The 17,790-nt window shown below is 47.3% G+C and overlaps 1 protein-coding gene across 1 annotated transcript in view; it reads left to right on the forward strand.

Moving 5' to 3' along the window:
• LOC119977717 (solute carrier family 22 member 2-like) overlaps positions 1–14,513 on the forward strand; it is a 58,354-nt gene extending 43,841 nt beyond the window's left edge. The window contains exons 9-10 of the mRNA XM_038818903.1: positions 11,384–11,496; positions 14,410–14,513. Of these exons, the coding sequence (XP_038674831.1) occupies positions 11,384–11,496; positions 14,410–14,513 (217 nt within the window). The remainder of the gene's footprint in view (positions 1–11,383; positions 11,497–14,409) is intronic.
• The last annotated feature ends 3,277 nt before the right edge of the window (positions 14,514–17,790 follow it).

Consider the following 17,790-nt stretch of genomic DNA (forward strand, 5'->3'; position numbering starts at 1 on the left):
TCGGTCTGAGGTCTGAGTGGATAGTCAGTCTGAGGTCTGAGTTGATGGTCAGTCTGAGGTCTGAGTTAATGGTCAGTCTGAGGACTGATTTGATGGTCAGTCTGAGGTCTGAGTTGATGGCCAGCCTGAGGTCTGAGTTAATGGTCAGTCTGGGGTCTGAGTTGATGGTCAGTCTGGGGTCTGAGTTGATGGTCAGTCTGAGTTGATGGTCAGTTGATGTCTGAGTTAATTGTTAATCTGAGGCCTGAGTTGATGGTCAGTCTGGGGTCTGAGTTGATGGTCAGTCTGGGGTCTGAGTTGATGGTCAGTCTGAGTTGATGGTCAGTTTGACGTCTGAGTTAATTGTTAATCTGGGGTCTGAGTTGATGGTCAGTCTGGGGTCTGAGCTGATGGTCAGTCTGAGGCCTGAGTTGATGGTCAGTCTTGGGTCTGAGTTGATGGTCAGTCTGGGGTCTGAGTTGCTGGTCAGTCTGAGTTGATGGTCAGTTTGACGTCTGAGTTAATTGTTAATCTGGGGTCTGAGTTGATGGTCAGTCTGGAGTCTGAGTTGATTGTCAGTCTGGGGTCTGAGCTGATGGTCAGTCTGAGGCCTGAGTTGATGGTCAGTCTGAGGTCTGAGTTGATGGTCAGTCTGAGGTCTGAGTTGATGGTCAGTCTGGGTTGATGGTCAGTCTGAGTTGATGGTCAGTCTTGGGTCTGAGTTGATGGTCAGTCTGGGGTCTGAGTTGATGGTCAGCCTGGGGTCTGGGTTGATGGTCAGTCTGAGTTGATGGTCTGTCTTGGGTCTGAGTTGATGGTCAGTCTGGGGTCTGAGTTGATGGTCAGCCTGGGGTCTGAGTTGATGGTCAGCCTGAGGCCTGAGTTTTTTTTAATGAAAGTTTTTTATTGGGTTTTCAAATGTAGTATATTTACAGGTGTACCCCCCTCCCTCCCTCCGCTCCCCCCCTCCCCCCCATTGCCCCCCTCTCCCCCCCCCTCCCCCCCCCCCCCCCCCCCCCTTCCCAGCAGTTCACCTTTTTTTTCTCTTGAGTTTGTATCCCCCGGCACTGCTCCGCAGCAGTGCAGGGGGATAACTTCTCCAGAGGGTGGCTACCACCATTGGGCTGCTGGAGTGTTTTTTGCGTGGGGATGTGAGTGCTGCCGTGGTGAGGGCCCGGAGAGAGGTCCCCTTGCAGGAGGCCTCCTCTGCGCGCACCCACTCGGCTTCTGGCTCGTTAATCCATCCCCTTACACGCTCTGCCGTCGCCACCCAGTGGTAGAATTGTAGGTTTGGGAGGGCTAGCCCTCCCCTGGACTTTGTTTTTTGTAAGACCTTCTTTGGGCTCCTAGCATTCTTCCCCCTGCCATACAAACACCATGATTAGTTTGTTGAGTGATTTGAAAAAGGCCTTGGGGATATAGATCGGGATAGATCTAAGTAGGAAGAGGTACGTGGGCAGTATGTTCATTTTGATTGTCGAACTCTCCCCGCGAAAGAGAGTGGGAGTGTGTTCCATCTTTGCAGGTCCTTTTTGAGTTCCTCTGTCAGACTGGTCAGGTTCCATTTGTAGATCCCCGTCCAGTCATGAGTGATTTGGATCCCCAGGTAGCGGAATTTATGTTGGGCTTGTTTGAACGGCAGTCCCACTAGTGCTGCCCCTCCCCCTTGCGGGTGTACCGGGAAGATCTCGCTTTTGCTCATGTTATGTTTGTAGCCCGATAAGGCACCAAATTCTTTCAGGAGCGCGATGATTCCGTCCATGCTGCTTTGTAGGTCTGAAATGTAGAGGAGCAGGTCATCTGCATAGAGTGAGACTCTGTGCTCTCTGCCTCCCCTTTGGATCGCCCTCCAGCTTTTTGCTGCTCTGAGAGCGATCGCTAAGGGTTCGATCGCTAGTGCGAACAGCAGCGGGGACAGTGGGCATCCCTGCCTGGTGCCCCTGTGCAGCTGGAAGCACTGGGAGTTGGTGTTGTTTGTCTGTACGCTCGCCATGGGAGCGTAGTAGAGGAGCTTCACCCAGGAGGTGAGCCCGAACTGCTCCAGTACCTCTATGATGTACTTCCACTCCACTCTGTCGAAGGCCTTTTCTGCGTCCAGAGAGACGATCACGTCTTGTGTTCTCTCCCCGGATGGGGTCAGTATCACGTTCAGCAGGCGCCTGATGTTCGAGGTGAGCTGTCTACCTTTGACAAAGCCCGTCTGGTCCTCTGCGACCACCTCTGGTACTTAGTGTTCTAGCCTTTTGGCTAGAATTTTGGCCAATATTTTGGCGTCTGCATTTAGTAGTGAGATGGATCTATATGACCCATATTCCGTTGGGTCTTTGTCTTTCTTAGGTATCAGCGAGATTGAGGCCTGTGCTAGCGTAGGTGGCAGTGTGCCCCTAGCCAGCGAATCTGTGAACATCTCCCACAGGTGCGGGGCCAGCGCTGTCGCAAACTTTTTATAGAAGTTGGCTGGGAACCCTAATACTCTCCATGATCTCACCCAGTGCTGGTGGTACTTCCAAGCCCCGTTTTCTGTCCTGCCCCACGACTGGTATGTCCAGTCCAGCGAAGAACCGTTTCATCCTCGGCTCCTCTGTTGGGGGTTCTGAGGAGTACAGCCCTTAGTGGAAGGCCTCAAAGGTTTCGTTGACCTTTTCTGGGTCTGTTTCTAAAGTGCCTCTGTTGTCACAGATATGCGCAATTTCTCTGGTGGCTGCCTGCTCTCTCAGCTGGTGAGGCAGCAGGTGGCTGGCTTTGTCTCCGTGCTCGTATAAGGGCCCCGCGTGCCTGGCGGAGTTGGTGCACTGCTTTCCTGGTGGAGAGCAGGTCAAAGTTCCTTTGTAGTTCTTTCCTCTCTGCCAGGAGCTCTACGGTCGGGGCCTCGGAATATTTACGGTCTACCTCCAGTATGGAGTCTACCAGCTGCTGCCTAGCCGCCCTTTCCTCCCTATCTCTTTGCGCTTTGAAGGCAAATATTTCCCCTCTAATTATGGCCAATAGCGCTTCCCAAAACGTGGAGGGTGAGACCTCCCCATTTTGGTTGTCCGTATACTCCGCTTTGGCCTGCGATATCTTTTTGTTGAAAGCCTTGTCGGCTAGGAGGACAGTGTCCAACCTTCATGTGAGGCGTTAGGCCTTGCCTAACTCACCGTCTCCAACCTCACGTTCATATAATGTGGAGTGTGGTTGGAGATCACAATTGTGGAGTATTCCACTTTGTCTAGCCCTGGAAGCACCGTTATCCCGACCACAAAGAAGTCAATTCTGGTGTATACGTTATGTACTGGGGAGAAGAAGGAGAACTACTTTTCCCCTGGGTGAGTGAACCTCCAGGGGTCCACAGCCCCCATCTGACTGAGTTCCTTTGCCATGTTTGAGGTCTTCCCTGTTTTGGGGTTTGATCTGTCAGTCATTGGGTCGTGTACACAGTTGAAGTCCCCCACCATGATTAGTTGGTGCGTCGCTATGTTGGGGATTTCCGGCATGGTCTTTTTAATGAATTTTGTGCCGTCCCAGTTGGGAGTATACACGTTAACTAGTACTACCGGTGCACCGTCCAAGGCCCTGCTGACCTGATGTACTGTCCCCATGGGTCCGTAACCGTCTTTGTCGTCCTAAACATCATCTTCTTGCTGATCAGTGTTGCCACCCCCCGGCTCTCGTTCCGTAACAGGAATTGTAGGTCTGTCCCACCCAGCCCTTTCTTACCTGCTCTCTCAGGTGTGTCTCTTGGAGGAAGACTATGTTGGCTTTCATGTTTCTTAGGTGGGTGAAGACTCTGGATCTTTACACTGGGCCATTGAGTCCCCTTACGTTACAGGTGACTATCCTGGTGGGGGGCTTCTGTCCCCCCGCTCCTGTGGGATTAACCATACTTACCTGTCGGACGTGCCCCTGCACTCTGGGGTATCCCTTTGTTAGGGGGCCGTCCAAGATGGCCGCTGTCACTGCTCTCCCCATGCGGTCGGGTCCCTGCGCTCCGGGGCTTCCCTTTGTCCAGGGGGTATCTAACATGGCCGCCCACGTTACGTTCGCCACGTGGATCTATCCCTGCACTCCGGGGTCTCCCTTTGTCCAGGGCGCACCCAGCATGGCCGCCCACTGTGCATTCTCCACGTGGGTAGGCCCATGCACTCTGGGGTCGCCCTTCGCCCAGAGACCGTATTGGGTGGTTGCTTCCTCATTCCGAGCCCCTGGTTGTGGCACTTTGTAGCCTTATTGCTCCTCTCGTTCTAGCCCTGTTTTTCCCTCCCTCCCTATGTCCACCCCCCGAATCCTCCCTTTCCCCTCTTATCTCCCCCTCCCATTTACTGCTCTTTTGACCCTCTTTCCCTCAGTCCTATCCCTGTTTGCTCCCCCACCCCTGTTGTGTTGTTCCCTTGCCCATTCTCCACAGTTCCTGCCTGTTCTTTCCCCATCTTACCCTGCACTCCTCTCACTTGCCTTCCCTTCTCCTCTACACTTGTTCTCTTGGACTGGGCCATGGTCTCCCACCTGCAGCGGTCCCTTGGGTAGCGGTTTGCCTTTTCTCATTCAGGGTGTGTTTCCTGTAGGGAGGGGGGGGCGAGAAGGCTAGGCATTGCCTCACACCTCCCCCCCCCCCACCCCTTCAGCGTGCTGTTGAACCTTGCCAGAGGCCCCTTATTTCTTCCCCTGCTGTTGGTTTTCCAGCCCGCATTCCTCGACAAACTTGTTTGCCTCCGCAGGGGCTGTGAAGAAATACTCTTTGTCTTGATATGTGACCCAGAGTTTCGCTGGGTGCAGCATACAAAAGCGTACGCCGTTCTTATAAAGGGCTGCTTTCGCTCTGTTAAACTCAGCCCGTTTCTGGCTAGGTCCGCCCCAATGTCTTGGTATATCCTGATGCTATGTCCTTCCCATTGGCAGTTCTTGGTCTTATTAGGATTGTTTCCCGGTCTTGATACTGATGCAGTTTGTCTACTACTGCCCTCGGTTGCTCCCTGGCTTTGGGTTTCGGGCGCAGAGACCGGTGTGCACTGTTCATTTCTGGTGGGTTGGGGAAAGATTTCCTCCCCACTGGGTTGCCCAGCATCTCGGCCACATATACCATGGGGTCTCTGCCTTTGATACCCTGCGGTAGGCCCACAATCCGTATGTTTTGCCTTCTCGAGCGGTTCTCTTGGTCGTCCACTGCCCTTCAGGTTGCCCTGCGTTGTGACCAGCCTCGCCACCTCCTTTTCCAGAGCCATGATCCGATCGCTCTTGTCAGTTGCGGCCTTTTCCAACTCTTTGATGGCCGCTTCTTGGGCTTCCAGCCTCTTCCCTGCTCTGCTCAGGGCGAGCTGTATTTCAGCCAGGGTCTTGGCCACCGCTGCCTTCACTGCGGCCTCCATGTCTGCCTTCACCTCTGCTTTTATTTCCTGCTGGTGCTCCCTCAGCGCCTTGGCAAAGGATGTCTTCCAGTTCCCTCCTGGTACAGGGGGAATTTGTTCCTGCTTGTCCTCCTCTTTTCGTTTCGACAAAACATCCACTCCGCTGCCTTGTGCGCCAGTTGGCTCGTCTGAGTGTGGTCGTCTCTGGCCCCTTCTGCTCCTGGTGTCTGTTCTGCCTCTCGCTTGGTTTCCTTTGGGCATATTCGCTTCTGATCTCTCAGTTTCTTCCTTTCTCTGTCTTATTAAGGTTGGGGACTGGATTGCTGCGTCTTTTTAGCGCGTTACATTGAAACGTGGCTGTTTTTCAGGTCCACAGGAGGAGCGCCACCTAACGTTCGACTGCTCAGCGGAAGTCATCACTGGAAGTCCAACCTGAAGTCTGAGTTGCTGGTCAGCCTGGGGTCTGAGTTGCTGGTCAGCCTGGGGTCTAGGTGAATGGTCAGCCTGGGGTCAGAGTAGATGGTCAGCCTGGGGTCTGAGTTGATGATCGGGCTAGGGTCAGAGTGGATGGTCAGCCTGGGGTCTGAGTTGATGATCGGGCTAGGGTCAGAGTAGATGGTCAGTCTGGGGTCAGAGTGGATGATCAGGCTGGGGTCAGAGGGGATGATCAGGCTGGGGTCAGAGTAGATGGTCAGTCTGGGGTCAGAGTGGATGGTCAGCCTGGGGTCAGAGTAGATGGTCAGTCTGGGGTCAGAGTGGATGGTCAGTCTGGGGTCTGAGTTGATGATCGGGCTAGGGTCAGAGTGGATGGTCAGCCTGGGGTCAGAGTGGATGATCAGGCTAGGGTCAAAGGGGATGGTCAGCCTGGGGCCTGAATTGATGATCAGGCTAGGGTCAGAGGGGATGGTCAGCCTGGGGTCAGAGTGGATGATCAGGCTAGGGTCAGAGGGGATGGTCAGCCTGGGGTCAGAGTGGATGATCAGGCTAGGGTCAGAGGGGATGGTCAGCCTGGGGTCAGACTGGATGATCAGGCTAGGATCAGAGTGGATGGTCAGCCTGGGGTCAGAGTGGATGATCAGCCTGGCGTCTGAATTGATTGTCAGTTTGGGATCTTTGTTAACCTTTGGCCTGGGATCTAAGTTGAGGGTCAATAAGGGGTCCAAGCTGATGCTGTCTGGAGTCTGAGTTAATGGTTAGTTGGCTGTTTGAGCTGATGTCAGTTTTGGGTGTGATTTTATTGTCCCTCTGGGGTCTGCGATTACACTCAGCCTGGGGTCTGAATTCAGGATGAGTCTGATGCCTGTATTGATGGTCACTTTGGGGTCCAATGATGGCCACTCTGGAGTCCGAGTTCATCATTCTGGGATCTGAAGATGGTCATTCGGATTCGAGTTGATGGTCAGCCTGGGGTCCAAGGTGCTAGTGAGCCAGGTGTCCAAGGTGATAGTCCACTTTGGGTCTGAGGTGATGGTCAATGTTGGGTTTCAGCTGATATTCTACCCAGAACTATCTCTTTGTCATCTGAAGATATTTAACAACTAGGTTCTGTGGTGATTGTATATCTGTGTAGATGCAATACAACTGAGCAAGCACTAGAGGGAGTACGGGAGAAATATAAATACACACGAACAGGAAGTCAGGACACACTTCACAGGAACGGGAGCTGGTAGCAAGACACAGACTAGCAGCACAGATGTAACATTAAGTTAAGAGCTGAAGAGAGAATGAACTCACAATAAAGCACCTACTTCAACTTTAAGACTACGAGTTTTATTAAGACACAAGGAATAGCACATGGTACCAGGAGACTTCAGAACGCTTACTAGATGATTACACAAGCTGCAGACACAGAAATACCAAAATGGCAAGGGAAACTCCTACTGGACATTCGACGTGGGAAGACTTCGCTAATTCGATGATATCTATTGGAACCCCACCTCAGCTGAACACAACCAGTAATTTAAGTAACGAATGGAAAATATTTAAACAAATGCTCAATATATATATCATAGCTAATGATTTAGAAGCAGCCTCAGAAGAAATGAAAATAACACTGCTCATCGCAGGACATGAAGCTAGAGAAATATATAATTGCTTTATATACTTGAAAGGTGAAGACAGCACCAAATTAGAAGTAATACTAAAAAAATTTGAAGAGCACTGTATGGAATTTGAGCAGTACTGTATGCTCAGAGACCAAACTGCACAGGGACTGAGTGATGCAAAACTCAAACAATCACTAGCAGAACAGAAAGGGTTCAGTCCAGAAATCGTGAGTGAAAAGTCCAGATCGAAAGGAAAAAGTAACTTGAACTTTTTACAAAGAAAAAAAGCTGAAATCCACTGTAAAATGGCGTCTGAGCACATTTTACAGTCTCTGGGGAACAAAAGATGAAAATCTGCATCTACGCATGCGCAGGAAACAGAAGCCGCGCATGCGCAGTTAAAATCAGCCGTTTTGTGTTCTGCACATGCGGAAGCCGTGCATGTGCAGTTAGAAAAGGTTTTAGTCGCGGATCATTCTGCGCATGCGCAAACCGCGCATGCCCAGTTGAAAGGAAAGATTGCACCATTCGAAGATGGTTCTGCGCATGCTGTCAGAGGATCCGGTCTGACTTAAAACGGAAATGCCTGAAAATTGAAAACAAGAAACTTAAAGCTGTAAAACCCAATTTTCTTACCTCAAAAGACAAAACAATGCCTGAACTTACACCAGCAGTTGAAAATAACTCTCACAACACCCTGGAACAAGTAGTCTGCACCACCCAAAGTGAAGAGAACGATAACAATTCCAAAACAAAAAAAGATGAAGAAAATGATACCAAATCCGAAACAAAAAAAATGATTTGTTTTTCGAAAAATACTACTCAGACATGGCTGAGTTGGTTGAGTTATTCGGATATGCTGATCACAGCATCAGCAACACGGTCGCAAAGCTCAACACGACTCTACTCATGGTAGATTAATCCAATACCATGGTGCCATGGCAGATCATCGATACATTGGATGACAGCAATACCCAAGATGAAGACGACACCAGACAGAGAACACAGAAAGACTCTACACCGAGAGCGATGACAGGCTCCACAGAGAGAGCGATGAAGGACTTCACAGAGCAAGCGATGAAAGACTCCACAAAGAGAGCGATGCAAGTCTCCACAAACAGAGTGATGCAAGCCTCCACAGACAGCTCGTTGAAAGACTCCACAATGGAAGCCAGCAAATACTCCATAGCGAACACCATGCATGAACAAGACCATGAAGGTCAACCCACCGTATCTGAGCAACCACAAGAAGACTATGAAAGTCTACCAAGCTCACATAATCAAGAAGAAGACAATATAAATCTACCCACTCCATGCAAAAACAGTGACAATGTGATCACACTCGACATACAGGAGGTGCAGGATCACAGCGAGACTGACAGATCTCAGCTCGTCTGTACAGAAGCACAGAGTAGGGCTACTCATGAGTCCAGAAAGACCACGTCAATTGAAATCTTGAAGATTTTGACTCCAGAAGAGGAGCGCCAAGAGTCCAGAGAGACCACGTCAATAGAAATCGTGAAGATTTTGACTCCAGAAGCGGAGCACCAAGACCAACAAGAAAATGAAATCATGAAGATTGTGACTCCAGAAGAGGAATCAAATCCACCACAAATGACTCCAGAAGAGGAGTACAAAGGAAGCAAAGAAAAGGAATCAAATCCACCACAAATGACTGATGTCACCAACATCAATGCAACATCAGATCATTCTCACCATTCTCTAGACGAAATATTAAATGTAACAGGTACCACAAAGGACACTCGCACCAACAACTGTGACAATGACTCAAATTATCCACACAGGACACTCATTGAGCGCAACAAGAAAAGCAAAAACCACAAGAAGCACAGCAGAAACAAGAACAACAGCAACAACAAAAACTACAAGCACAACAACAAAAACTACAAGAAGAACAACAAAAACAACAAGAAGCATAACAAAGACAACAACAAGCACGACAAGAACAACAACAAAAACAACAAAAACAGAAGCAACATGAACAACAACGAAAACAACAAAGACAGAAACGACAAAAACAACAACAAGAACGACAATGAAAACAACAGACAGAAATAGATTACCCAATTATTTTTTCCAATTAAGGGGCAATTTAGCGTGGCCAATCCACCTACTCTGCACATTTTTGGGTTGTGGGGGCGAAACCCACGCAGACACGGGGAGAATGTGCAAACTCCACACGGACAGTGACCCAGAGCCGGGATCGAACCTGGGACCTCAGCGCCGTGAGGCGGTTGTGCTAACCACTAGGCCACCGTGCTGCCCGTCAACAGACAGAAATGACAAAAACAGCAACAAGAACGACAACAAAAACAACAAAGACAGAAACGACAAAAACAACAACAATGAAACAACGACCTGTACAAAATGGTACAACTCTGCACATGAAGGACAATGCCACAGCACACTGCAGAACAATGACAAGGCTACAAACATGCCATGGCATGACAACGAATCTCACAAATTCACATCTGCTCCAGAACAAGCAAGCGCACCAGCTTTCAAGGCAGATGACACACTAAATCAATACCACAAGCACAAAAAAAAGTCCATGTCAGTCAACATCAGTGGTTCGACCATTCAAACACCTGGGGATGACTTATTGGTTACTTAAAAAACAAGAACACCGACAACATTCACAACAGAGTTGCAATATCAATATCACCACGTCAACAACGAAAAAGAAAAAAACTCAACAAACAAATTCATCAAGTTTGGACTCATAAATGTTTTTATTAAGATTGGACTCATAAATATTAATTGGCTTTGTAAAATATCCAATATCATTATCACTTGTATAGATACACATATCATAAGTAATCTAACTGTTTTGTACAATTTTCTTTAACAATGTACAGAAAATATGTAAAGAAAACAGGGGGGATGTGATGATTGTATATCTGTGTAGATGCAATACAACTGAGCAAGCACTAGAGGGAGCACAGGAGAGATATAAATACACACGAACAGGAAGTCAGGACACACTTCACAGGAACGGGAGCTGGTAGCAAGACACAGACCATCAGCACAGATGTAACATTAAGTTAAGCACTGAAGAGAGAACAAAATCACAATAAAGCATCTACTTCAACTTTAAGACTACGAGCTTTAGTAAGACACAAGGAACAACACAGGTTCCTGCCTCAGTTCCCAACATGAAGAAGCCTGAAGAATCTCATAGCAACTGGTGTTTATGCAATTACTAGAACCATGGCCTCCACTTACTGAGCACCTGCTTCCATTTAGGAAGACCTAGTTCAACCTGGGCAGCAGGGTAGCATGGTGGTTAGCATAAATGCTTCACAGCTCCAGGGTCCCAGGTTCGATTCCCGGCTGGGTCACTGTCTGTGTGGAGTCTGCACGTCCTCCCCCTGTGTGCGTAGGTTTCCTCCGGGTGCTCCGGTTTCCACCCACAGTCCAAAGATGTGCGGGTTAGGTGGATTGGCCATGCTAAATTGCCCGTAGTGTCCTAATAAAAGTAAGGTTAAGGGGGGGGGTTGTTGGGTTACGGGTGTAGGGTGGATACGTGGGTTTGAGTAGGGTGATCATGGCTCGGCACAACATTGAGGGCCGAAGGGCCTGTTCTGTGCTGTGCTGTACTGTTCTTTGTTCCCATCCCTACCTGGGGAGGACACCATGTCCATATTCTCCGCAGATTATTGACCTCCAGTTAGGCCAAAGGAAATTGGATCCTCTTGAATTGAGGAGGCCCTGCCCTGAACATCAACCTCAATAGCCTTGCGTGGGAAAGGTGGAGGCTCCATTCAGAGCCCAGTGAATTTCCAACCAGTTTTCTCGACACCCGCTGGAGTGACCAAGCAAATTTAATCAAACAAGGTGGGTTAACATTTAGAAAAGGAAACCTCCTCTCAGTATAGACTCATAAATCGTGGTTGTAGGAAGGTAGGTACAAGATTTATACAATCAACAGGTAACATAACTTTGTCAAGATTTTCAAATTTTGAACAAGTGAGCCTTATAATGGTTGAGGATATAAACCATTCTATTCTCTGGCAGGAATTTAGCTGTTTCCGTGTGTTCAGTGTTATCTGATATCGGAGGAATTGTTTCCCCATTCATCGTCTACAGGCTGGCTGCTATCTGGGGTGAAATGCCCCTTGTAGTTTTCGGTGAGTATGTGTCAAGGATACAAATCATGCCCTTTTGCAAAAGATTCACAGCCTGTTCCTGCCAGGTAGCTGTGCAAGTTGGTAAGTTTGTAATGGAAACTAGTGGACGGACTATCCTCAGAAATGGAGATAGAGAGATCGAGGAAATGAAGGGAAGTGTCAGAGATGGACCATGTGAAGGTGATAGAGGGGTGAAGATTGGAAGCAAAATTGATGAATTTCTCCGGTCCAGGCAGGACCATAAAGCGACACCGAAACAGTCGGCAATATACCGATAAAAGAGTTATGGGAGGGGGTCGGAGTAGGACTAGAACAAGGAAATGTTTCACATACCCCATAAAGAGACGGGCAAAATTGGGACCCATACGGGTACCCACAGTCACGTCTTTGGCTTGGAGGAAGTGCGACAAGTTAAAGGAGAAATTGTTGAATGTGAGGACAAGTTCATTTCACTGAACTAATTTCTTCCTATCTTGACTCCACACTCTCCTCTTGTCCAGCCACCTTCCCACTAACGTCCGTGATTCCTCCGATGCCCTACATCATATCAATAACTTCCAGTTTCCCGGCCCTAACCGCCTCCTCTTTACGATGGATGTCCAATCCCTCCATATCTCCATTCCCACCAGGATGGTCTGAGGGCTCTCCGCTTCTTCCTCGAACAGGGGCCTGAACAATCACCATCCACCATCACTCTCCTCCATCTTGCTGGATTTGTTCTCTCACACAACAACTTCACCTTTAACATGCTTAACTTCCTCCAAACTAAAGGTGTGGCTATGGATACCCATATGAGTCCCAGTTTTGCCTGTCTCTTAATGGGGTGTGTGGAACATTCTTTGTTCCATTCCTGCTCCGGCCTCATCACACAACTTTTTTATTGGTACATCGACAACGGTTTCGGTGCTGCTTCATGTTCCCATGTGGACCTGGAAAAATTGATCAATTTCTCATCCAATTCCCACCCCTCCATTACCTTCACATGGTCCATCTCCGAGACCTCCCTTTCCTTCCTTGACCTCTCTATCTCCTTTTCTGGGGATAGACTGTCCACTAGTATCCATTACAAGCCCACTGACTCCTACAGCTACCTTGACTACAGCTCTTCACACCTCACATCCTGTGTGGACTCCATTCCATTCTCCCAGTTCCTTTGCCCCCGTTGCATCTCTTCCGATGAACTATCCAAAACGATGCTGCTGATATGTCTTCCTCTTTACTTAATTGTTATCGCCCACCCACTGTGGTTGACAGGGCTCTCAACTGTGTCTGACCCATCTCCCACACCTCTGCTTTAACCCATTCCCCACCCTCCCAGATAGATCCCCCCTGTTCTCACTTTTCATTCCACCAGCCTCCCATTCAAAGGACCATCCTCTGCCAGTTCCGCCAACTCCTGCATGATGCCATCACCAACACATCTTCCCCTCACTCCCCCTGTCAGCATTTCACAGGGACTGTTCTTTCTTGGATACCCTGCCCCACTCCTCCATCACCCCCAACACCTCACCCTCTTCCACGGCACCTTCTCATGCAATTTGCCCTTTTACCACCTCATTGCTCACCATCCAAGGACATAAACAATCTTTTCAGGTGAGATAGTGCTTCACATGCACCTTATTCAATCTGGTCTATTGTATCCGCTGTTGCTAATGTGGTCTACGCTACATCAGAGAGACTAAATACAGACTGGGGATCATTTTGCAGAACACTTCCGGCCTATCCACAAGCAGAAACCAGACCTTTCTGTTGCTTGCCATTTCAACTCACTGTCCTGCTTTCACGCCCACATGTCCTTGGTCTGCTGCAGTGAACCCCAACACAAGGTGGAGGGACAGCATCTCATCTTCCGATTAAGCACGTTACAGCCTTCTGGACTTGAGTTCAACACTTCAGACTGTGAACTTTCTCCTCCAACTTCAGCCCATTTCTATTTCTATCAATTTATTTTAATTTCTTCCATCGATCTGTTTTTCCTTCACCATTGTCTCCCCTCCCTCCACCCCACTAGGGCCACCTATTCCCTGTTCCAAGTTGCCCTTCGACACACTGCTTTGTGTCGACCCCTGTTCTGCCATTAACACATTCTGATCTCTTAATGTGCATTGATCAGCATGCTTCTTAGTTATTATCACCATCATTTACATCTCTTTGTCTTTTTATCCACGATATCTTTGTTAATCTCCAGCTATTGCTGGCCCTCTATCTGGACCCACTGCTCCACGCACCCTTCCCATCCCCACCACGACAGTATAAATCGCATCCTATTCTCAGTTCTCCATTCTCTCTTCATTCTCCACAGATGCTGTCAGACCTGCTGAGATTGTCCAGCATTTTCTGTTTCTGTTGCAAATTTATATGGTCTAGTTCCAAGCTGATTCTTTTTAAGGGCACATTCTGAGTAATTTATTCCTCTTCATTTTTCTTGTTCCATAAACAATACCGTTGTTTTTGACTTTTGGGCTGAGCACATAGGTCATTTTAATGCTCTCCCATTCCACCTCTCACAAAATCAGAATGATTCGGGTGGGGTAGTGAGTGTACGTATTGTGGTGCACAAGACATTATACAGACTGTGTGGACCAAAAGGCCTTTCCCTATCCACCATTATTTGTATATTCGCATCTCTTTCTCTAAACCTCTGCATCTCTCTGCTTCTCAAAACTTACTTTTCTGACTACTTCTTTTAACTCCTTTTCTATGTTTGTTTATCCATTTACTTTACTCCACATCCAGGGTTTTTTTGATTTTTTTACGACATTGAAAGGTGTTCAGAAATGCAATTACACAAGACAAGTTCAACAATACCTCTGGTGGAGCATTTTTAAATATGGCTATAACAAAATTAGTAATATCAACCTACAAAGACTAGTTTGCACTCAATTTTACCTTGTTCTGTCAATTCATTCCCAGGAGTGATTGGTTTGATTGCTGGCAGCCTAGTGTTGCTCTTGCCTGAAACAAAGGGATTGACTTTACCGGACACCATTGAGGATGTGGAGAATATCAGAGGGTAAGTAAAAGGACGGCAGCAGAAACACTGTGGTACTTGGCTTGGGTTATTCCATTGCGCATTTGATAAATTCCATAGGATACTTGTTAAATGTAGATGCTTCTGCACCTGCCACATAATCTTTCTGTTGAAATGGACAGGCAGAGTCCATCCAGGCTGCTCCCCATGTTGCTATTCTCTTTTTCTTAGCAGTCTCTGTGGATCGAAGATGACTTCCTTTCTCTACAGCTCAATGGGTTCTGAGATGGCTGATAGGTCCAATGTTCAATCTGCAGGCTTTGCCACATGTGGGGTTGAAGGGTTGGGCAGATGAAGTATTTGGAGGTTTGTATCTCTCCAATACCTTGACTTTGCCTCTGGATGTTCCCAATGAAGTGACTCAATGAGTTCAGTGCCTTCCTGAAGAAACTTCTTCAGTTTGGTCAATCAGATACAAGGACCCCATGAGTTGGTGGGGATTTTGATCTCTTCAGGGATGCTTTGAGGACATCCCTGAAATGTTTCTGCTGACCTCCTTGGAGTCTTGTGCCGCAACCGAGTTCTGAGTAGAACAGTTGCTTTGGGTGTCTGGTGTCAAATGCCATCTCTTGCCTAGAAGGAGCCGGTTTTGAGTGATTGGAGCCTCAATGCTGGTCATGCTGGCTTGGGGGAGGACACTACTTTCTTGTCACCAGGTTTGGATTCTCAAACACAAGACAAGGTCATTGTTAACTGGGCAGCAGTGATTACTTAGTCCCAATATGTTTCGGAAACTAGAAACCTACAGCAGGATCTCAAAACACTGGACAAGTACCACCAACAGTGCCTTTGCAAGATCATCCAAATCTAGTGGCTGCAGTTGAACTATTTTCTTGCTGACTAATGCTTGAAAGTATTCCGGGCTAATGTGCTCGCTGTTTACTTTTTCTTGCTGACTGTCTGCTTTTCTTCTCCAAGGGCCTCACCCACCCATTCTACCTTGGTTGAAATTTAAAAGTAAGAGTTTCTGAGCTGCTTAAATGCAGGGGTGCAAATCATAGCTGATGGCAATCTTGCCCTCAATCGTTCATATGCACACACATACAGGACAATAATCGGTCTCCCTGCTCTTTTTCTCAACTCAAGTCCAGAGATAATGATTATGACCCTGGAGTCTCTATTTGTTACCCTAGTTTTTTTGTAAACATTCATTCTCAGAATATGGGCATTGTTAGCATGACCAGCATTTGTTGTTCATCCCTAGTTGACTTGAGTAGGTGGTAAGCTTCCTTCTTGAACTGCTGCAGGCTATGTGGTTGAGGTACTTCCACATCACTGTGAGGTAGGGGAGTTCCTCGATATTGACCCATCAACGATGAAGGGAATGGCAATATATGTCCAGGTCAGAATAATGTTTAGAGAGCTAATAGGAGGTGGTAGTGTTTCTATGTGCCTTCTGCCTTTGTCTTCCTCGGTATCAGTGGTTGTGGGTTTGAGAGCTGCTGCTGAAGACGGCTGGGCAAGTTGCTCTAGTGTATCTCATATATGGCAAACACTGAAGCCACACTCATGCCGATGGTGGAGGGGATGAATGTTTTAAATGGTAGTGACAGGCCAGTCCATAGCTCGAAAAGTCACCATGAGGGTCCTATCTCCAAGTTTATCATCTCACCTGACTTTAAACAATGCATTTTTTTGCTTTGATACCCTGTAAGATTGCAAACATAGGAAGACATTGGAACAGGTGATTAGGGAAATAAATTGTGTAGCATAGTTGCAGAATGATTGAGTTTCATTTGGACATTTTGTAGAAAACCAAGGTCATTTTATTGCAAGTTTGAAATAACACTCCACTTATGGATTAAACCTCATTTAGTCAAGCTAAATGTATTGCTAGATGGCTTCCTATATCTCAGTATTTGCAGTTGATATCACCTTGGTCACCCATCATTGATATAAGTTGTCGCTGTGTATTAAATGGCTGAAATCATGGCAACAACTCATCCCGTGTAGTGTAAGCATGACCTGCTGAATGCAATATGATGTAGGTAACTGATCATCTGCTGAATTACAAAAGTGTTTTTAGCTGAGTACAATAAATCCTCTCATTTGCATGCCTGATAAAGCTGTGAAATTTCAGGTTTAATTGGAAGTCGGTCTATACCCCCCTCACAGAGTTGGAATTTATCAGTGTGGCCTAATTTCCTCAACTGCCTTTAGTAGCACTTAGTCTATGTGTTGTCAGGATAATATCTCCTTTCCCTGTTGTATTCCAGCTTTGTGATTCAGTTCTGCCTCCACTTGAAATAGCTTTTCCGAGGACCATTGCATTTGGGCAACTCCCTGACTGCCTATTTAACACTGGAGTGCAAGCTTAGTTTAAGTGACATCCTTATTACGTTGTAATAAGTTATTCTTTGGATAGCTTTTTTCCCAGTGCCTGTGTGTTTATTTACACAAGATTTAAGAGGTGGATAAAAGCTTTTCTGCAACTGATTCTATGAATGGCTATGGCAAGGCATTGAATACAATGGTGTAGCTTAGCAGGTCACTTCCAGACATGTTGGTGTGGGACAGGAGTAATGTGTTAGCCAGACCAGGACATTACTGAACCAAGTAGACTTTTAGAACAATTGGATGGCTTCATGGTCACTTCAGCTGATGATCAGTTTTTTATTTCCAGATTTTCCAAAAAATGTAATTCAAAATCTTAATCTGCCTTTGTCAGATTTGAACTCGTGACCCAGTCGGTTAAGTCGGAAGCCTTTAGAAATGATGGGTGAAATCCAATTCCAGAATTCTTGTTCCCATTCCCCGCTTCTGGCAATTTTCTTCGATGTGGGATAAAGGTGCAGACAGCCAGCTCGCATGCAACACTCCTCTTACTGGCTACAATGCGAGGGTGGGCATTTCACACATCTCCTATTCCCTATAATTTTGATGGAGTTGGGCCTATTCTGTTAGGAGATATGGTTCACTGAGGAATCATGAATCCAGGGGAACCCTAGATCTGAGTAGCAAACCAAAAAGAAGCAGTCATTCCAATTGAAATGCATTGTCCTTTTCTCCCTGCATCCTGGTCAATATTTGTTCCTTAACCAACAACAGTAATCTGATCATTCTCATATTGTTGATTGAGGGACATTACTGTGCACAAATTGGCTGTTGCATTTTCTACATTACCATAATGACCTCTGAGAGAGATGTCGAGAAGGGCAGAGTTGCTCGTATTCTGCCCAAGCACAAATGCAAAGAATTAAAAGAAAATAACTTCCCTCTTCTTCTGTGCTTAGTCCACAATCCCAGCCCGGGCAGTACCATCC

The sequence above is a fragment of the Scyliorhinus canicula genome, chromosome 1, assembly GCF_902713615.1.
Source record: "Scyliorhinus canicula chromosome 1, sScyCan1.1, whole genome shotgun sequence".
NCBI lineage: Eukaryota > Metazoa > Chordata > Chondrichthyes > Carcharhiniformes > Scyliorhinidae > Scyliorhinus > Scyliorhinus canicula.